Below are 21988 nucleotides of genomic sequence, written 5' to 3'. Positions count from 1 at the left end.
AGTTCCTTCTTGTCCTTCTGGAGTTTGTTCAAGTGACACGTCGCCCAGGAAGCCTTCCTTGACCTTAACTCGCCCTGCCCTTCCTCTATGCGACCACAATCACAGCTTTATCACATCATAGCATAATTGTTGGTTTATTACCTATTACCCCAAAAGATGGCAAGCACCTGGAGATGGGGAACAATGTCTCATCTTTGTGTATCTTCTATGTCTAACTTTGAGTCTGGTGTACATCAAGCCCTCAAGGAGGGAAGAGAGAAAGCAGAGAGGGAAACGCAGGAGGGAGGGAGAGAGGCAGGAAGGGATGAAGTGCCATCAGAGCATTCGGGGAAAAAGGGAACCATGTGACTAGTGTGAAATCTAAAAAATGAGAGGTGAGTTCCAGAAATTGCAGGAGTGCAGCTGAATTGTGTTAAAAGGATACCGGCAGGAAGGTGACAGGTGACAACTGTTGAACACAGAAAATGGAAAAGAATTTTGAGAGTCTTGAATGTCAGACTATGAGAGCTAAACTCATGCTGTAGATAGTGGAAAACCACTGGGAGTTGATGAGCAGGGAAGAGATGAGATCAGAGCGGAGTTTTAAGGAAATTAACCTGGCAGTGGGAATATCTTATCCTTTTTGAAAGTATATTCACTTTCTATCAGGAATTATCTTTGCCTTAATGCAAAAAATTAATCTCATGGGGTGGGTTTGAGCAGCCCTGATAAACATCTCATTTACCAAAAGAACTCAATCCTGCGTGTGTGTATGTCAGCCCTGAGTAAAGTATCCTTTTTTTTTTCAAGTAATTAATCTTTCTACTACTCCCCAAGCCAGCAACTACATAATTTTGATGCAACATCTGAAACTAATTCTGAGCTGCTCCTCAAGGCCCAGTATGTAGTTACCAGCAAGTGCTCTTCCACAGCAGGGAGTGTAACTAGCAACTTCTAAATGAGATTGTCTTACAAAACAACATGTGCTGATAGAGATTTCAGTCGTTGTTTCTTCACTAGAAATGACTTTTACTGTTTCTAGAAATGACTTTTACATGATGCATTCATCCAAAGAGAAAATATTTTTTCAATTTGTGGGAAATATTTTAACAGTTAAGTAATTAATTACAAAGAATAAAACAATACTACAAATTAGATCATCATCCTTTGACAATCATATATTATTCATTTTAACTGCCATAAGCCAGTTTCTATAACAATACACATATACCAAATCGACAAGTGATAACTTCAGACTATTTTAGATGAAAATTGTATCTTAAAATTGTAAAGTTGTATAAGTAAATATTAACGTTAAACACGCAAGTTCAGTTGATATTTTGTTTTTAATGATGTTTATTTTCTCTAATTTCCCAAATGTATTGCTGATCAAAAAAAATAATAATAATGCAAAGAACACATGTCTGCCAAGACAGTATTACTAAGCCATGCTAAATGAAAGGAGATAATTGAGTCTTTCATATTACCCAAATGGACTTCTGGAATTATCTTTTTAGAGACCATATGTTCAATAATCAACAACTCAGAAAAGAAGAGGATTACCCTGATATTAAAATATTTTGAAGACAAAAGTAAACCAAGTCACTAGACATGAGCCATCTTTTAGCTTTTGTTTACAATCTCAAGGTAAATCATTGAGAATACTCAAGCTGAATGTATACCTGAATAAGAAATTAACTCACAGATTATCGTTTTCCTATTGCTCCATATTTTGACAAAGCATTCTTTTCCAGCGTTCCTCCCTGGGTCAAATGAAGGGCCAAAGAAAGTCGTTTCCCCATTCCTCATGCTGTGATATAGGCTCTCCTCTAACAATTCTAAGGGCTGTAAAAGTGTTGGGAGATGGATGTGTGAATAGATGCTTGCCCAGAAAGTCCTGGGAATACCACTGGTTCTCCAATAAAGGGGTCATTTTGAGCTTTGCTGAACCTTGAGGTAAACTTACTATTTAAATTACAGGAAGCTCGTTCCCTTTGTCTGGTCTAGAATGATCATTCTTTAAAAAAAAAAAAAAAATCAGTAAATAAGTTCCCAACAGACTTGTCCTGCTAAACTAGTCATCACACTTTCACTTTCTGCTCCCACGAGCCTCCATGAATCTCTGCCCAGCTTGCTTAACTGAAATTCACAAACATCAAGTTATCTTGAAGAGAGAGTTCTTTCTGATCCTGTCAACTTCTAGAGTTAAATATACACAAGCATTTTTTACTTACCAGCATTTCTACAAATTCTGTTTTTCCACACATATTCATATACACGTAAATGTATATAGGTCATTTTCAAAGTTCCATATCTAGAAAAAGATTGAAAATATTTTATAACATTTTCACATGGAAATCAAATTCCAGGTAACTGTACATAATCAGAGGGCAAGTATCTATCAATCACTCAATTTATCCTAAAAAATCTTGCATTCTAATACCTGCTCTAGGTAAGAGAGCAAGTATCTATCAATCACTCAATTTATCCTAAAAAATCTTGCATTCTAATACCTGCTCTAGGTAAGAGAGCAAGTATCTATCAATCACTCAATTTATCCTAAAAAATCTTGCATTCTAATACCTGCTCTAGGTAAACATCTGCTTTTTTGCTATTCATGTCTTCACTATATAATGTACTTAATAATTGCTTTGCCAACTCTTAATTCCCTTTTTTTTTTTTTTTCAAGCAGAAGGATCTTTTAAAATTCAGTTACTTTACCACATATTCTCCCCCAGGAAAATCTGTAGCAGATAGATTTGTAGACTTGCCTTCTCTCTGGGAGAAACGTGTCTACTTCTATACATGTTCAAGAAAAAAACTGAGTTTTGCTGACATCGTAATTCCTTCAATATTCTCTGTACGTCACAATAAATTCTCTTCCAAACCCCCTGCTCCATGAGTTGTAATTCTCACCTCAATCAGAGAAAAGCTGTGTATTTCAGAGATACATTAACAGAATGTAGAACAAAATGTCTCTCTTGTTCCCCATTAAGTGATTTGTTTTAGGTAAATTTCTAGATCAGACATCCATGATGTAAGAACAACTACATTCAAGAACTAAATTTGTTTATCTATATATATATTTTTAATTGAGTTGGTGTCTCTCTCTGTCACCCAGACTGGAATGCAGTGGTGCGTTCTGCAACTTCCGGCTAACTGCAACTTCCACCACCCAGGTTTAAGCGATCCTCTCACCTCAGCCTCCTGAGTAACTGGGACTACAGGCATGCACCCCCACTCCTGGCTAATTTTTGTATTTTTAGTAGAGATGGGGTTTCACCATGTTGTCCAGGCTGGCCTCGACCTCCTGACCTCAAGTGATCCACCCACCTCGGTGTCCCAAAGTGGTAGGATTACAGGCATGAGCCACTGCATCTGGCCTTATCTATCATTTTAGATAACTGGCTCCTACTGTATCCTCTACTGCCTAGTCCTTATACCAAAGTATTTCAAAAATGTTTGAATGAAATAGGTTTTAATTTCAATAGTAAAAGGTATTCTGGTTCATGCTAAATGGTATCTTATAGTACGAGATTTGATATACCATGCTAAGACTACACCACCAAAACCCAAATCCTCAATGTGACCCGAGAGTAGTAGGCAGCTGCTATAGGAGCAACCTGAAAGGGAATGTTGAACCACATCATCGCTGCAGCTTCGAAGGACGCATGTAAATCACAACTCTAGTCATCCAGAACAATTGACACTGTGGTATTGTGAAGCTCACTGCTCACAGAAGCTGAGGTCAGTTGGATGCTCTTATCTGTGGCAGAGACTCTTCTACCAACAATTTCATCGGTGTTCCTCTGTGGCCTCAGCAAAATAATGAAGCACTTAGAAGCAAATATACAACCCAACAAACCATAGCTGAATGCCAAGATTGCAAATATTTACACAGCCACTTTGAACTTGCCCTTGGTGCTCAAATAAGCAGGGACAAAAGAGATCCAGACGATGAAAAAGACGAGCATCCCAAAGGTGACGCATTTTCCTTCATAGTAATTATCTGGCAACTGGCGAGTCACAAAAGTTGTAAGAAAGCATAGCGAGGCTAGGAAGACATCAATCCCAAACATCGAGCACAAAAACTCTATGGAACCTTCATTGCATCCCGGAATGATCTTTGCATTTTGAGGTTCCATGTTCTTGTATACCCTGGGAGGTTCCAATACCAAGTAGGCTGTACATATGTCAATCTCAAATAAAACAGAGATTAGCACAGTGATTATCCGATAAAGCGGGTGCATGGATGTAAGTCGAGTTTTGGATTTGGAAATTCTGTAGGCTAAAAACAGTGAAATAGTCTTTCCAAGAATGCACGACAGGCAAAGAGAAAAGCCCAGTGCCAGAGTGACCTGGCGGGCCATGCAGGACCAATTGTGTGGCTTGCCAATGAAAAGCATGGACGACAGCAGCGTGATGATCAGAGAAAACTGAATGAGAAAACTCAACTGCTGGTCATTGGCGTTCACCAGGGGAGTGTGCCTGTGTATCACATACACAGTTGTGATTGCCAAGACCACAGATGCCCCAAAGACAGAAAGAATGACAGGCGTGAATCCCAAGGCCTCATCATAAGCAAGATATTCCACCTGTTTCGGCACACACTTGCTCTTTTGTGCATTTGACCAATAGTCTTCATCACATTGTTCACACTCCCTTTGACCTATTGAATAAAGAACAGAGAGCTGACTGCAAAGAAATCCAATTGTCCCCTTCCACTGTGAATATCCCAGAGCCCTCATAGTTCTAGAGTGGGGACTTGTTGAAAATCCCTTTATGTAGAATATATATAGTATCTCAAAAGAAATAGTGATAAAATGGCCTCAGAGTGTACAGATAATATTACAGATTGAGAATTATTTTCAGTTTTGGAAAGTCAGTCTCCCTTCTCAGTTTCAGCCTTTCCTGCATTGGCCTTTTCCAGTAACAAGCTTCTTTCTTACTACTCCAGTTAGCTAATTGAGAAGAGTGGTGTGTATCCTCATAAACCCAAGAACAATCCACAAATGAAAAAAATGTAAAAAAAATTAAAGCTACTGAGGCAAAACAATCGAGAGAATTGTGACAGGAATAAGGTTGATTAAAATACAAATGTTTTCTGTCTTTATTCAATATCACCCTTATGAGAGGGAATTTTGTCTTTGCTTACTCAGAGCTTTTCCCTTCTTCACCCTCCAGATGCAGATTCGAAGGAATAGGTAGAGTAATTGAGGATAAGAAGAAAAACAAGGCTGGGCACAGTGGCCCAGGCCTGTAATCCCAGCACTTTGGGAGGCTGAGGTGAGTGGATCACTTGAGCCCAGGAGTTTGAGACCAGCCTGGGCAACATGGCAAAACCTTGTCTCTGCCAAATAATACAAAAAATCAGCTGGGCGTGACAGTGCATGCCTGTAGTCCCAATTACTTGGGACGCTGAGATGGGAGGATTACTTGAGCCCAGGAGGCTGAGGTTGCAGTGAGCCAAGATAGTGCCACTAAACTCCAGCCTGGGTGACAGTGCAAGACTTCAACTCAAAAAGAGAGAGAGCGGGAGAGAGAGAGAGACAAAGAAAGAAAAGAAGCAGCAGCAGCAGTGGAGGGGGAGGGGGAGGAAGAGGAGGAGGAAGAAGAAGAAAATGAGGAAGAAGAGAAGAAGAAGAAGAAAAGAAGAAGAAGAAGAAGAAGAAGAAGAAGAAGAGGAAAAGGAAGAGGAGGAGGAGGAGGAGAAGAAGGAGGGGGAAGGGGAGGGGCAGGAGAAGGAGAAAAGGAGAAAGAGAAGGAGAAAGAGAAGATGGGGAAGGGGAAGAAGATGGGGAGGGAAGAAGAAGGAGAAGAACCTACATGGTGCTTGACATTGAGAAGATCTGGAGCATTTAGCTGGGTGGAAGCTATAAGGGAGAATGTCAGAACATAAGACTATTTGATATGAGTTTATAGTAGACTGTGAAATTGATCTCTTTAATGTCTTTGAAAGATGCAGGAAAGATTGCAATTCCTGTTTAATCACTTTTCACTGCTGTATTGGACTTCCCTGGATGTAACTCTATGCAGAGACTGGGCTGTGTGGGGTCCAAGGAGTTGTTCAGGTTACATAGTTCTTGTTTTCCATTTTGAGAAAATGTTACTTTTTTTTTTTTTTTTTTCCCCGAGACAGAGTCTCACTGTGTCGCCAGGCTAGAGTGCAGTGGCACGATCTCAGCTCACTGCAAGCTCCGCCTCCCAGGATCACACCATTCTCCTGCCTCAGCCTCCTGAGTAGCTGGGACTACAGGTGCCCGCCACCACGACCAGCTAATTTTATGTATTTTTAGTAGAGATGGGGTTTCACCGTGTTAGCCAGGATGGTCTCGATCTCCTGACCTCATGATCCACCCGCCTCGGCCTCCCAAAGTGCTAGAATTACAGACGTGAGCCACCGTGCCTGGCCCTCAAAATTCTTTTATAAAGAATTGCTATTGAGGGCCATTTGACAAAAGACAAGTACACTTTGTGTTATCTTTAACAGAAGGTAGAGATAAAAATAAACCTGCTCCAACATGCTTCACAAGACCGAGCACACTGAGCCCAATTAAAATTCTGGTCATAAAGAGCAACAATTTGGCAGGCCATAGTGAAGAATTCATAGAGCAGGGGTTACAGAAATCATGTGTCCTACAAATTTTGAGTACTTATGACCTTAAGCCAATTGCCTTTAGGGATGAAATTTTAGATCTTATAACTCCAAATTAGAGCTAATTCAATAAAACATAGTACTATGTAAGTCCCCTGTCTTCTGATTATGAATATAACTAGCATTTAATTTTTTCAGAAACAAATACTTTAAAATATTTGTTATGAATCCTACTCATATTTCACATTTCATATATTTTATTTTGCATTTTCCTCTATTAACGTCAAGGTTGTAGGTATTTTCCCAACTGTAGCAGCTTCAGAACTGAAACACAATACCATGTTTTTTTCACAGTGCACAAAACATCCAATAATTTGAAGGATTTTAATTATTTTTGTTCTAAGTTGTTCATACCTATTTATAAAGAAAGCTCCTGAGGCCTTCTTTGCAAAAACATGTTTGATTTAATAGCATCCTCATATCAATGAAGAAATTACCCTCTCTACCTGGTTTCTGTGACACACGCCCATCAGCCATGGGATGGAGTCAAAGCAGCGTATTGGTTCCCCCTGACGAATCCCCTTCCAAGTCCCAGGAGCACATGCATCAGTACACACTGAATGAGGAAGCTAGCAAAGACAAATATGACAGATTAACAAAGCCCTTTGTCTCTAGTACTCATGAGGCTGAGAAAGAGCCCATTTGAATTTCCATGGAAGCTTTGTGATTTCCGGGAAACCCAGGATACCTGAGTGAAGATAATGAACAAAGAAAATAACAACATGGAGAACCTAGAGAGGAATTTTGCTAAAGGAGAGTCTCGTTGTTGATTCTAGAAATGCAAAGCTAATCCTAAGCCTACTTCTTTCTAACCTTGGGGATCCAGACCAGGCTCCATGCCTGCAGGACTCTGGGGATGAGACCATTTGGCAGGTCTGTTCCTGCTTGTGAAGGAGGAGGGCAAAAGGAAAAGCAGACAAGGCATAGCATTGAAATATTTTCTCGCTAAATGAATTTCAAAATCTCAGTAGTAAACACAGGCCTCCTTTTACATTCTACACGGATGTGTGCCTTGAAACCCAGAATAAATGCAGGTTTTTAAATAGTTTGTTTCTTAATCCATTAGGGAGTTTCCTGTTTAAGAAATAAAATGCTTTTCCATTAAGCAAAGAATCATTTTGGAAGATGCATGATTACATTTATATTTATTTTACAAATCAGATTTTTCATATGTTGAGTTTTCCAGGTAAATCTGAATTAGATAATACAGAAAATACTAGAAATCTCTGAGCTAGGTTATGGTACGTAACGTTACAGAAGTATGTATACACAGTAGATAAGCTTCTTATATGTTTCATACATATATATCTGTAAAATCATATTTTAAATGCACTTTGAGGGGTACCTATTACAGTAAGAAGTGAGAGCAAGGCATTCTCAAATTCTGAAAGATGAACAATAAAATCACCACAGAATGAACTAGAATTCCTTACCCCTGATCCAGTCTTCTGGAAATAGCTCTCGATATTCCCTTATTATTATTATAATTATTATTATTATTTCATTAACAATGAGCTGATACCTTTTCGTTCCATTTATCAGTATTCCTTCCCTTTTCAACCTCTGTGATCTATCTGCCAACCCACTTACCTCACTAAAACTCTTCTTGCCATGTCTGAGAGATTTTCCTCTAGCCACATTTTCCTTCAGCTTTCTTCAATACCTGACACTTTTGATCAACCCCTCCTTGAAATGTAAGCTCCCTTGGGTTCCCTTGGGTCCTGGTTGTGGTCCTTGATCCCCTGGTTTTCTCTCTTACTGTAAAGCAGTTCCTTCATTCTATTGTCTTCCACCAGTATCACTGTAGAAGAACTCCCAAATCTTGATCTCTAAGACCAACCTTTCCCACCTGACCTCTATCTAGTTCCATATTCTGAACTTCCAATATGTTCCCACGTTAAGATTCCACCATCACCTCAAATTCAACATGTCCAAAACTATCCCATAAAGCCTATTCCTCATTTCTGTCATCAACACCACCATTCCTATCCATCATCTCCAACCTTCTATTCTATTACTTGCCTGTATGGACTCTCTCTTCCACTCAAGTCCACCTTCTCACCAACTACCAGACTCAGTTTACCATTATGACTTAAATCATTCTTTGTATTGTCCTCTAATTGTCTGATGTAAAAAAAAAAAAAAACACTTCCAGGTCCAACCGGTCAGCAGATTTGATGTCTTCTACCTATAAGGTATTCATGAGATGTCCAGAATCTAATGACTTTTTGCCACCTCCATCACTTCTATCCTGGGCCAGGCTACCTTCATTATTTTGGATGATTTTATGGTCTTTTAACTGTCTCCTTAGTTCTGTTCTTGCCCCCATACCCTACTCCTCCCACCAATTTGCAACATGGCAAACAATGATACCTGAGGCAGAGCATGGCCCTCCTCTGTCAAGATTTTCATGGTTTCCCCTCTCACTCAGTGTAAAAGCCAAAGTCCTTCAAAAGTCAACAGGGCCCTGCATGATCTGTCCCTCTCTAACCTCTCTCACCTCCTTTCCTGCTCTCCCTCTCTTTCACTCTTTCCAGCCACACTGACTTCTTTACTGTTCCTCCAAAGTGCCAAGCACACGTCTCAGGGTTTAGAAGATGCTGTTCCCTCTGCTGGAAATATCCTTCCCCTAGGTAGTGCATGAACATACTTTCATTTGAATGTCTGTTCAAATGTCACTCTGGTGAGGCTTTCCCTGACCACACTATATGAAATTTCAGTGCAACACTCCCCCCAGCACTCCCTATCTCAGTCCTGCTATTTGTTTCTCCCTGACATTAACATCCTTTAAGATACAGTATAATGTCTGTATTTGTCTTGTTTGTTGCCTAATTCCTTCCACTGAAATGTTAATCCCATTAGGCTGGGATTTGTTCTGTTTTGCACACTGACGTATCCTCAGTTCCTACGCACATATGCTACTGTTCTCAACAAATATTTACTCAGTTAATTAGGGGCAATTGCCTTATTTTTGCAATGTTTAACCCAGAGTTGGATTTATAGTAGATGCTTAGTAAATTTGTATTGAATTACATTTGAAGTAATTTCATTATACAAACCTAATCCCAATTTTAATATAGAAGATAAGAAAAATAAATTACTATACCCTAATGAAGATTATTAAAAGAAAAATCTACTATTAGATTTCACTATTTTTCTGTCAATTTTCAGTAGAGCAAGCATTCTTTGAACCATGTATATGCAAAGAATAACATCTTCCTTTTCATGTAAAACAATATATTGGGGAACTACTATATACCTAACCAAAAGGAATACAAAAGTGAAGTCTCAAGCCCATTCATCAAGTAGCTCACCATTCAGAGAGAGCTCTGGGCCACGTAAGATGGCTTATAGCCTAGACTTAGGGCAGCTCTGTCCTTTCTGCAGTGACAGAAGTGTTACATATCTCTGTTGTTCTGTATGGTAGCCCCTAGCTACATTTGGATATTGAACACTTGAAATGTAGTTAATGTGACTAAGAGCTGAATTTTCCTTTTATTTTATTTTAAATAATTTGCATTGTAAAGCTATCTGTGGCCAGGCATGGTGGCTCACGCCTGTAATCCCAGCACTTTGGGAGGCTGAGGCAGGCAGATCACGAGGTTAAGAGATCAAGACCATCTGGCTAACATGGTGAAACCCTGTCTCTACTAAAAATACAAAATTAGCCAAGTGTGGTGGTGCGCGCCTGTAGTCCCAGCTACTCGGGAGACAGGCAGGGGAATCGCTTGAACCCAGGAGGCAGGGGGGCAGTGAGCCGAGATTACGCCACTACACTCCAGCCTGGCCACAGAGCGAGACTCTGTCTCAAAAAAAAAAAAAAAAAGCTCTCTGTGGTTAGGTACTACTGTATCGGGCACAGCAAATTCTAGATCAAAGGCATAAAATGTTGCAGAGAGCTCTGGTCACTAAAGTGGTAAACACTGACAAGTGGCTGTTTTTACATCTAGCCAAAATATATTCAAGTGCTGCTTAAAGATAGACCAATAAACTACTGAGTATGTGTGCATGTCTGTATTCTTCTGTGAGCGTACATAAGTCAATAGATGTTTATTGCTACACATAGAAAGCAGAGAGGAATAGTCTGACAGACAAAGATCTCACAGGTGTCTGGTACAGCATACCAACTCAGAAATCTTGAGGGTTTTTTTCCTACTATTTTCAGATGCTTTCTCAGCATGATTTGGAAGACTGTTTGGGGATCTCAGATCTGAGCCCAAGAGGGAAAATACATGAAAAATAAACAAGATGAAAAAAGACGCCCTTTCCTCCAAAAGAAAGTCCTGTGTCAGCAAACAAAAAGCATTCTCTGGCTATGCTGACATCACTTTCATCTCTCTCACTTTTCCTGGTTCTTTCATTCTGAGATTCACACGGAAGATGAAATTGCCAATTCTTTTTCACTACCCTATCAATTGACTGTAACTCTACATGTCATCCCGAAGTAAACATAGAACTGGATTATCCAAAGCTCTACAGTACTGGGCCGGGCACAGTGGCTCACACCTGTAATCCCAGCACTTTGGGAGGCCACAGTGGACAGATCATTTGAGGCCAGGAATTCGAGATCAGCCTGGGAAACATGGCAAAACTCTGTCTCTACTAAACATACAAAGCCTGGCGTGGTGGTGCACACCTGTAATCCCAGCTACTCAGGAGGCTGAGGTAGGAGGATTGCTTGAACCTGGGAGGTGAAGGTTCCATGAGCCAGGATGGCGCCACTGCACTCCAGCCTGGGCAACAGAGTGAGACTTCATCTCAAAAAAATAAAATACAATAAAATAAAAGCTCTATAGTTCTGCTTTCCTGAACTAATATTTCATTGAGGGTAAAAAGTTTCACTTCTGGTAAGAGAAGGGGTTTCTTCTTAATCTCTGGGAAGTAACAGAGTTTTCCTTTAACTTTCCCCAACACTTCTCTGGGTGTTGTCTTTACATTGTGTACCTCAGTCTCCAGCTCACCAACCCCTTCCCTTATAAAATGTTCAGACCTCCTGCAGTCTTGCAATCAACAGCTCTCTTGTTGCTATAAGAGGAAGAGGAAGAAAAATGATCATAATCATTATCAATAAAATAATAAATAGCAATAATAATGAAAAGTAATTTCATTATTTTTATCTGGGGTAAGCATTTTACATTTAAAAACAGTTCATCTAATACTGAAACCCTACTTCTACTACCTTCCAGGATAATTTTGGGAAATTATTTTTTAAAGAATTTTATAGCTTATGAAACTCTTTTTTTCTCATATAAAATACCAACATAGGATGTTTTGAAGGATATACTGAAGTGTACTAACATGTATGTGCCTCCATTCATATATCATACTGGTAACCAATGTTTCCTACTTCAAATTATATTATGAACTTGTAAATTTTCTATCCTATTTTTTGTCCTGGAGAATGAATAAGAAGAAAGAAGAAAACAGGGAGGAAGAAATGAAGTCCCTCTAGAACTACTGTTGGAAGGGAAGGGGAAGACCTCTGGGTGCCCCAGGGTAACAGTAGCTGTCAAACTGTGGTTCTGTCCATATATTCTCCAAAAACACCATACATATTTTTTTAAGTGAGGAGAATAAATAAATAAATAAATAAATAAATAAATAAATAAATAAAGCCACACATGGCCCATAACCAACATCACAAAGAGCCTGAGAATACTATGAACTTCAAAGTACTTGTAAGTAAAGAAATAACCAGCTGGGCGCAGAGGCTCATGCCTGTAATCCCAGCACTTTGGGAGGCCGAGGCGGTTGGATCATGAGGTCAGAAGTTCAAGACCAGCCTGGCCAAGATGGTGAAACTCCATCTCTACTAAAAATACAAACGGCCATGTTAACCCTCTCCACTGTGAGGACTTGGTTTTCATGGTCTTGATTTACTGACATCATATGGAGACTGTATCAAACAGAATGCACCTGTTACAGACTAATCTACCAACACTAACCCAGACACTATTTAGTTCCTTGGCCCTCCCTAAACACTCTTTTTCCCTGCAATCCTAACACATGATCGTTGCTCTTTGAGCAAATTTAAATTATAATATTGAAATGTTTAAATAATAAATTAGAGGGTAGTTCCTTATCATAGAAACATTCTTCTTTTTTTTTTTTTTTTTTTTTTTTTTTTTTTGAGACGGAGTCTCGCTGTGTCTCCCAGGCTGGAGTGCAGTGGCGCGATCTCGGCTCACTGCAAGCTCCGCCTCCCGGGTTCACGCCATTCTCCCGCCTCAGCCTCCGAGTAGCTGGGACTACAGGCGCCTGCCACCACGCCCGGCTAATTTTTTTTTTGTATTTTTAGTAGAGACGGGGTTTCACCGTGTTAGCCAGGATGGTCTTGATCTCCTGACCTTGTGATCCGCCCGTCTCGGCCTCCCAAAGTGCTGGGATTACAGGCTTGAGCCACCGCGCCCGGCCAGAAACATTCTTCTTTATTGCAAAGAAAGAACCTGGAGAATTTCTTTTAAAATTAAGGAACTCTTCCATGCATTTAAAATATAACTTAATTTCTCATTTTGTATTTATTGCAACCTCCTCAGTAACAATGAATTCACCTCCCACCCAGATCTTGTTTCTAAATTCCATTCTTCAGTAAATGCAAAGTCCCAGCACTCTTTGGAGAAATGGTTGACAACAGTGCTGGGACCAAGAAAGTACAAGATGAGCTTGGAACATCTTGGGGTTCCAGAAAGGAAGGAAGTGCTCAGAAATTACAAGACTGTGTCAAGAGGAGACAGGAACCAACTCAAAGGGCTCCCAATGGTCAAACCTGGGCAGTTTTGAGCAGCAAAGTATATAATGATAGTTATAAATTAGAATTACTTATAGAATAGAAATAAATATCCACGAGTCCATATTGATATAAATAAGTGGAGGAGGAGTAGAATTCCAGCTAATAAATGTGGAAAGAATAAGGGAAATAGAAAGCCATCATTTTTCAAACAACACAATAATCATCTCAAGCAGGAAGAACCATCAATGACTGTGAAAATTTGTGGTCAAATGTTATGAGAAACAGAACATCTTCAGAGTCTCAAAATATCACTTCACAAGATAATTATTCATTACAAGGGAAAACACAATAACTTCATGGTAAGAAAATATGATGACATCACTGTAATTAAGTGACCAAAGGTAATATCACCAGTAATCAGACATAATTACATCATGTACCTCCTGATATAGGGCACAGAAAATGATACAACATCACCTCTATGGAATTCTTGCCAAAAATTCATAACCTCACTCTAGTCATAAGAAAAATAAATTAGGTAAACTCAAGTTGAGAAACATTTTAAAACTGGCTGACCAGTACTTATCAAAAGTATCAAGGTCATGGAAAACAAGGAAAGAAAGAAAAGTTTTCACAGGAAACTAAGGTGACATAAAATTAGATACACTGCGCAATTAATTTGAAAATAAAAGTAAAAATGAAGATACAATGGTTCCAGCCACTGTGGACTCTGTTGAGCATGACAAGCAATTCAGTGTTGCAGGAGAGTAAAGTGGTAATGGAAGGAGTGATAGAATCAGAGATACTGACAGAGCCTAGATCACAAAGGGCTGAAAGTGCCAGACCACAGATGCTCATCCTTCAGAGGGGAGGTACTAAAGGATATAAGCAGAGGAGTATTCTGATTAGGTGGGCAACCTGGGAATACCACTCACGCTACCATGTCCCAACATGAGTTTCTGGGATCAGACCAGAGACAGATGTGGGAACCAGTCTCCAAGATGGCCCCCAATAATCTTTATCTCCTGACATTCATGCCCTTGTGTGGCCCCTCCCATACTTCATGAGTACTACATCTTCCAGTTTCCTTTGCAGCTAGATATGACCATAACAAAATTCTGGCTAATGGGATATACGGAGAATTATATGTAATTTCTAGAAATTATCCTTAAGTGGAGGGATGCACACATACTTGCCTTTTTTCCTTCCTGCTGATTAGAATATGGACATGATGTTTGAAGCCTATGTGGTCATCTTAGATTATCAGGTGAACCCTCATATTGTGGATGGTGAAATAGCACCATAGGGAGTGGGTCCCTAAGCCATTCTTTCAGTCCTATAATGCCTATCTCTGAACTTTATTTATGTGAAGGAAAAAAACTATGATGTCTAAGGCACTATTTTGGGGGATTTTCTATCATTCACAACAAACTTAATAATAACTGTTAAAAAATGGATACTTTAAAATGCCCACTTAGGCCACATAAGCAAGTCATTATTTTATGTGACCATGTGATAAGATTATGTCTACTAAGCACAAAGGCAAATCAATAGTTTTAATGACATGAATTCTTATAATTATCAAGCTGTGTCATGACATACACCAAACGACGACTTACCTGCCAAGGCTCGAAGTCAGGTATATATGCACAGATGTTTCCTGGAGTATATGGCCCATGACCTTCTTCACATCTACTTTAATGGTCCAGAGCATAAGCCATAGAATACACAGCTTGTTTGACATTGTTCGTAATTCTTAGCTGAGCCACATCCAGATAGGTATTTTTAAGATCCTCCAACTTCTCCTCTGCAGTAAAGAATGTATCAGACATGGCACGTAATCTGTCTTCTTTACCAATCATATTCACTCTATGATCGATATTGTATGGAATACTACCATTTGGCCAAGTACAGTTAAAAGCCAGTTTGCCAGAATTCAATGGTCAGGACATCATTTGGATCCTTGCTAGGATGCACATCATAAAGAAATTCCCTCAATCCTGGTTTATCAGCTCTTGGTATTGCAAATCCATACTTCCACCCAAAATACGGAAAATATTCAGGCTTTGCAATGAGGGCTGAGATAACCCACACTTCATTGGATTAGACTTTGGGAATGATTTCAGCAAATGCGATACAGAGGTTGGCATTCTGCATATTTTCCTTAAAAGTTTTTACTCCATATTTTCCATAATCATCATCAGCTGCTATAGCGCCTACCCAGACCCAGTGAAAGTGTTGGATAAGTTTTACCATGACCTTCGACTGGATCTTATCACGGGCTATTACACGAAGATAAGATGGAAACTGGTATTTGTCACTAAGAATCACGCAGGTAGAGGCATAGCCCACCTACAATTGAAAATATTCATGCAGTTATTAGAAAGCAATAGCCAAATATCAAATTACACATTTTCACAATATGTTTATTGGGGAGGGAAGGAACTTAACAGTTCTTCTCCCTTTATTTTCACATCTTTCTTTAGACAAAAGGATTTCTGTTCCTTTCCTTGCTCAGTGGATGGGAGTGTGGAGTGTTGGAGGGAACACTTTGGGCCTCCCTATGGACTCTTTCAAATCCACTTCCCCACGCCCCAAGGGAATCGGAGGAGATGATTATTAATACAACATTCAGTGCACTACTTTTCACAAGTGGGATCACAGCAGTGAAAAGGAGGCCATTTGCTTTTTCCTCTATGCACCCCACAGACAACGGGAGTGAATCAAGCCATCTAGGCTCTTCCTCAGATTTTACTTCTCATCCACATGGATGATGGACTGAGTAGACCTACAATCCATTTGGCAAGCCCAATTCTTCTCTCTCTCCCCCACCCCCCACTGCTTCCACCTCCCTTCCCTCCTTCCTATCACCATTTTTCTTTCCTTGTTTTTCTCTGCCAGGACTTATGAGTATGAGATCCCAAGACTTAACTTGAGAAAGGTGGTAGAAAGCACCACTTCAGCCTCACATCTAAGCCCTGTCATCCAACAGAGATAGAAACCCTAATTTTACAGTCACTTGTCTAGATAAATGAAGAGACAGTTTGTCATTTTGCCAGTGATCTCTGTATGTATTTTCCAATAGTGGGAACTTAAGAATAGAGGCCAAGTGATCATGAATTCCTCACCATTTTATATACATTTCCACTGTAGCTTACCCTTAACGGCACTGACCCTACAGTTAAGAACATATTGAGAGGTGACAACGTGCTAGCAGCCCTTGCTCTCGGCACCTCCTCAGCCTCACCGTCCACTCCAGTGGTGCCTGAGGAGCCCTTCAGCCCACCACTGCACTGTGGGAGCCCCTCTCTGGGCTGGCCGAGGCCAGAGGGAGCCGGCTCCCTCTGCTTGCAGGGAGGTGTGGAGGGAGAAGCATGGGTGGGAACCCGGGTTGCGGGGTGGTGCTCACAGCCCATTAGAGTTCCGGCTGGCGCGGGCTCAGCCGGTGGCACTTCGAGTGGCCGGCCGGCCAGCACTGCCGGCCCGGGCAGTGACGGGCTTAGCACCCAGGCCAGCAGCTGCAGAGGGTGCAAGGGGTCCCCCAGCACTGCCGGCCAGCCCCCGCCAGGCTCAAATTCTCACCAGGCCTCAGCCGCCTCCCGGCCGGGCAGGGCTTAGGACCTGCAGCCCTCCATGCCTGAGCCCCACCCCGCTCCCCGCGGTGGGCTACTGCGCAGCCCAAGCTTCCCCCACGGGCACCGCCCCCTGCTCCATGATGCCTGGTCCCATTAACCGCCCAAGGGCTGAGGAGTGCAGGCAAGTGGGACCAGACTGGCAGGCAGTCCACCCGTGGCCCTAGTATGGGATCCACTAGGCAAAGCCAACTGGACTCCTGAGTTTGGGTGGGGACTTGGAGAACTTTAATGTCTGGCCTGAGGATTATATATGCACCAATCAGCACTCTGTGTCTAGCTCAGGGTTCATGGATGCACCAATCAGCACTCTGTATCTAGCTAATCTGGTGGGGACTTTGAGAACCTTTATGTCTAGCTAAAGAATTGTAAATACACCAATCAGCACTCTGTGTCCAGCTCAAGGTTTGTAAACGCACCAATCAGTGCTCTGTGTCTAGTTAATCTGGTGAGGATTTGGAGAACTTTTATGTCTAGCTAGAGGATTGTAAACTCAGCAATCAGCACCCTGTCAAAACGGACCAATCAGCTCTCTGTAAAATGGACCAATGAGCAGGATGTGGGTGGGGCCAGATAAGGGAATAAAAGCAGGCTGCCCTAACCAGCAGTGACAACCCTTTGGCGGGCTTTTCCACATGGTGGAAGCTTTGTTTTTTTGCTCTTTATGATAAATCTTGCTGCTGCTGGCTCTTTGGGTTCACACTGCCTTTATAAACTGTAACACTCACCACAAAGGTCTGCAGCTTCGCTCCTGAAGCCAGCGAGACCACGAACACACCGGGAAGAACAAACAACTCTAGATGTGCAGCCTTTAAGAGCTGTAACACTTACCGTGAAGGTCTGCCATTGAACTCCTGAAGTCAGCGAGACCAAGAACCCACCAGAAGAAAGAAACTGCAGACACATCTGAAGGAACAGACTCCGGACACACCATGTTTAAGAACACACCATCTTTAAGAACTGTAACACTCACCGCAAGGGTCCAAGGCTTCATTCTTGAAGTCAGCGAGACCAAGAACCCACCAATTCCGGACACAATATGACACATTTTCGCCTGTCCTATCACATTCCCATCTCATGTTATAATAACACACCACCTTCAATAGGATTGCCCATATTATAACTCCCTAGCTCAAGATTGTCAATTTCTTCATGAGTACCAGAATATTCTTATTTCCTGTTTCCTCTATCCCATGTCCTATTTTCACTCCATTGTCTGAAGTTTACATTCTTCTTTGGAACCATGCAAATGGCAACATTGGAAGCCCTATGTAGGAAATAATCTTATTTAAGAAGCAGAGACACCTGATATCTAATTCTGGATACATATTTTATCACTGTAAAATCTTAGAGAAGTTACTTAAACCTTCTGAACCTCAGTTTCCCTATAAGTGAAATCAGGGTAATGATATCTACATTTCAAGATTGCTCAATATATTCAATGAGATGACAAATGTGAAAATGTCCATCACATAGATTTCTTTTACCTTCGTTGGATATTTACTACAAGCATTTAATGAGAATATCTAGAGGTTTCCAGCTAGTGCTTGGGAGACAGAGCTCACAGCAGCAGCAGTTTGAGCTGCACGAAGCCCACATCTAACGTGTCAGTTGTGTCACCCAACCTCTCTTCTTGGTTCTATTTCTCAGTATTTTCCCGTTGCCTCTACATCCGTATTTGAAGCTTTATAAGAAATACTCTGGTAATGCTACTTTTTACAGTTATTTCAAATTCTCTCATTACTTCAGCAACACAAATAAGCTTATTCACATTGATAAGTCATGACAACTGATACTTTAATGATCCATCCTTAGAAATAATGATAGAGCTGTATTCATATTTCCTTAATAATCAATTTTTCCTAGAATAATCTCTTCTGATGTTGAAATATGTCATTGTCTCCGAATTTTAAATAACCTGTAAAGTTAGCATCCTCTAAACTCTAGCCATCTTGCATAATTCCTAGGCCCATTTCAGTATGTTAGTGCATGAATCAAAATTGTCATGAATAGTAAGCATTAATATAGGCCAGAAAAAAAGTGAATTTCTTATACCATCCATTGACCAACCAACACATATTTATTGATCACCTACACTGTGCTCCACACAGTCCTATAGAGCATTATGCCTAGTGAGCTGTCAACATACAAATCACTGAGTCATAATCTAGAGCCAAAAATTAAAGCAGCATGCCAAGGGATGTAGAAAAATGTCAAATTGCCTCTAAGTAGACATCAATTCACACTTGCTAAGGCCTGATTGAACATAGTAATTAGGGACAGCAGCATCACCACCATCCCTGTTTGTCTCTGCAACTTAACTCAGCCTCACCTGAGCACCTTGCTATCTGCTGCAATTTCCACAAGTATGATTTGTGTTGTTTTTTTTTTTAAGTTAGTACTAGCACAATAATTGGAGATACTTGAGGCAAATAATATAACCCTAGAATTCTTGAAGCAGCAACTGATAAGGATGATCCAACTGCTCCAACAATTCCTCCCAAAAATGCTCCAGTGCTGTTCCTAAAATTGGGCCTGCTTTCTTCCTGCCCTGTAAGAAGTACCAAAGCTGCTTCCAGTGATTTGGAGATGGTAAAACAGGTATCAAAGATCTGATAGCCCAAAGTGATGTTGGGCAAAATGTCCTTCCTCTTATTAATCTCCTTGATCATGTGGATCATGGCTTTCATTCAGCAGAATCCCTGAAAGTTAAACCTGAAAAAGAAATAGACTTTGTAGGTTATTAGGTGGGTCTTTGAGGGGAAAAGCAGCTTTTGGAGCATTTTGCCAGAGCATCAGCGGGCACCTCACTTTCTTGAGCATGTTAGTTTTTCTTAAATGATACTACAAACTTGAAAAATTCAAGTATGAATAATATTCATCATTGATAGATTTGGATTGAAAAGTACCATTTTGGATGTCTTCTTGCTCCGTGTATCTTTATATGCTATAATCTCTTTAAACTGCTATATCTTTTCACAAAAATATTCTTATATTCATAATTATAACCACCTAACAGGGCCTCCAATAATTTCTCAATACATTTTTCCTCATTAATTGGAAGTCCCTGGTGCCATATGAGTCTCCTTTCTCTCCTACTTGCTTTCTTTAGCTTTTTTTCTGGACATTAATTATAAAAATTATGTAAATACAAGGAAATACTTATGCTAGGAGTACCTAAAAGCAGTACATAAAATGTGTACATACCATGACTCCAATTACAATAATTTTTCTATCCATAATTTCATTGTTAACGTTAAGAGGTTTTTAATTGAAAATGTCTTTTTCCTACTACTCCTAGATAGAACCATAAATAAAATACCTCCTCCTTTCTGTTTCCTAGCCACTAAAAGGGGAATATATTTCTCTTGCAGTCCGTCACCACATTTGCTTTTAAATTCCTTCTCCACTAAAAAAAAAAAAAAAAAAAAAAAAAAAAATTTAGGCCGGGCGCGGTGGCTCAAGCCTGTAATCCCAGCACTTTGGGAGGCCGAGGTGGGTGGATCACGAGGTCAGGAGATCGAGACCATCCTGGCTAACACGTGAAACCCCGTCTCTACTAAAAAAATACAAAAATTAGCCGGGAGCGGTGGCGGGCGCCTGTAGTCCCAGCTACTCGGGAGGCTGAGGCAGGAGAATGGCGTGAACCCGGGAGGTGGAGCTTGCAGTGAGCTGAGATCCGGCCACTGCACTCCAGCCTGGGGGACAGAGCGAGACTCCGTCTCAAAAAAAAAAAAAAAAAAATTAAAAAAATTTAACATTTAATTGCAAACTCTTTCTTCCCAATCTTAACCAAATCTTAACCTATTTGAGAGCAATTTCCCCAAGACCTTCTTTCCTTAATATCTTCTGTGGCTATAGTATCTAACTCTGTGTCTTTTATTCAATAAGTATTTTTTAATTTAATATGTGATAGCAAATAGCCCTGTTGGCAGGGTGGAATTTTTCTCCATGTTTCTTTAATTGGGCTTTTAGTTTATTTTGTTTTTCATTTAATATGTAGTTATTGAGTTCCTCTGGTGCTAGACACTGTAAATACAGTCAGAAACAAGATAAACACAGCACTGTCTAAGCAAAGAAATAGAAAAGTAGCCAAGCAATTTCAGCATAAAATGATAAAAACAGTGATGGGTTAAACCTGGGAGCTATGAAATACAAAGAAGGGGCACCCAGTTCTAGAGGAATTAACAGCCAAGCTGAGGCTTAAAGGATGACCGAAGAACAGGGGAAGAGTGCTGCAAACAGCATGCCTGAAGGAGTTACAGCAAGAGAACATGTCACATTCAAGGAGTACAAAAACCAGTATGTTTGGAAGAGACAGGATGGGAGTGGGTGTGGACAATGAAAGCGGAAACTGGAAAACCAGAAGGTGCCAGAACACAAAGGGCTTTATCATCCTAAGATACTTAGTTTCCAAATTTACACTAATGGCAATATCCATTTTTGAAATAAATACAGCAATATCATTTTTAAAATAGAATAGCAACACATTTCAAGAACTAGAAAAATATACAATGGCTGTAATTCCTCCATCCATGAAAATTTATTTGAACAAAATGTTTTTCCCAAAGGAAAAAGTAATATGCCCCAACTGTTCATTACAGAATTATTTATAATATTGAAAACCTGGAAAGAACATACATGATGGAAACATTTTTCATTATTTTAAAACTATTAGAGGTATTACACAGCAGTATATGTATAATATTGTGAAAGGTGCAGTATGCAAAGTTGTTTCCATACTATAATTAAAACTACATGTATAAGGTATACTAATATTTGGATAAGGATTAACAAGGAAACTTTTTTAATGTGCACAAAATAATTACTGGAAAGGTGGAATTTGGGATGATTTTTCTTTGATTCATTGATTTCCATTATGATAGTCACAGTATTATTATACAATGCATATATTTTTTCCTCAGGAAGTTTCTCTATGTCCTATGTTTGCTTAGATTAATGGAAACAAAATTAAAATACTCCCTCCTTCCA

General features: G+C 40.2%; 1 protein-coding gene across 1 annotated transcript; it reads right to left on the bottom strand.

The window, feature by feature from the left end:
* Positions 1 to 3665: 3665 nt before the first annotated feature.
* LOC102124114 (vomeronasal type-2 receptor 1-like) lies at positions 3666 to 19902 on the bottom strand. Its single transcript, XM_045385291.3, is given in 6 exon segments — positions 3666 to 4648; positions 7081 to 7110; positions 7113 to 7203; positions 14984 to 15286; positions 15288 to 15716; positions 19420 to 19902. Coding segments are annotated over 6 exon segments (2196 nt in total). The 5' UTR covers positions 19780 to 19902.
* Positions 19903 to 21988: the final 2086 nt, after the last annotated feature.

Source organism: Macaca fascicularis, chromosome 2, assembly GCF_037993035.2.
Source record: "Macaca fascicularis isolate 582-1 chromosome 2, T2T-MFA8v1.1".
Classification (NCBI taxonomy): domain Eukaryota; kingdom Metazoa; phylum Chordata; class Mammalia; order Primates; family Cercopithecidae; genus Macaca; species Macaca fascicularis.
Note: the sequence above shows the minus strand (reverse complement) of the source record. Positions and strands in the feature narration are given on the sequence as shown.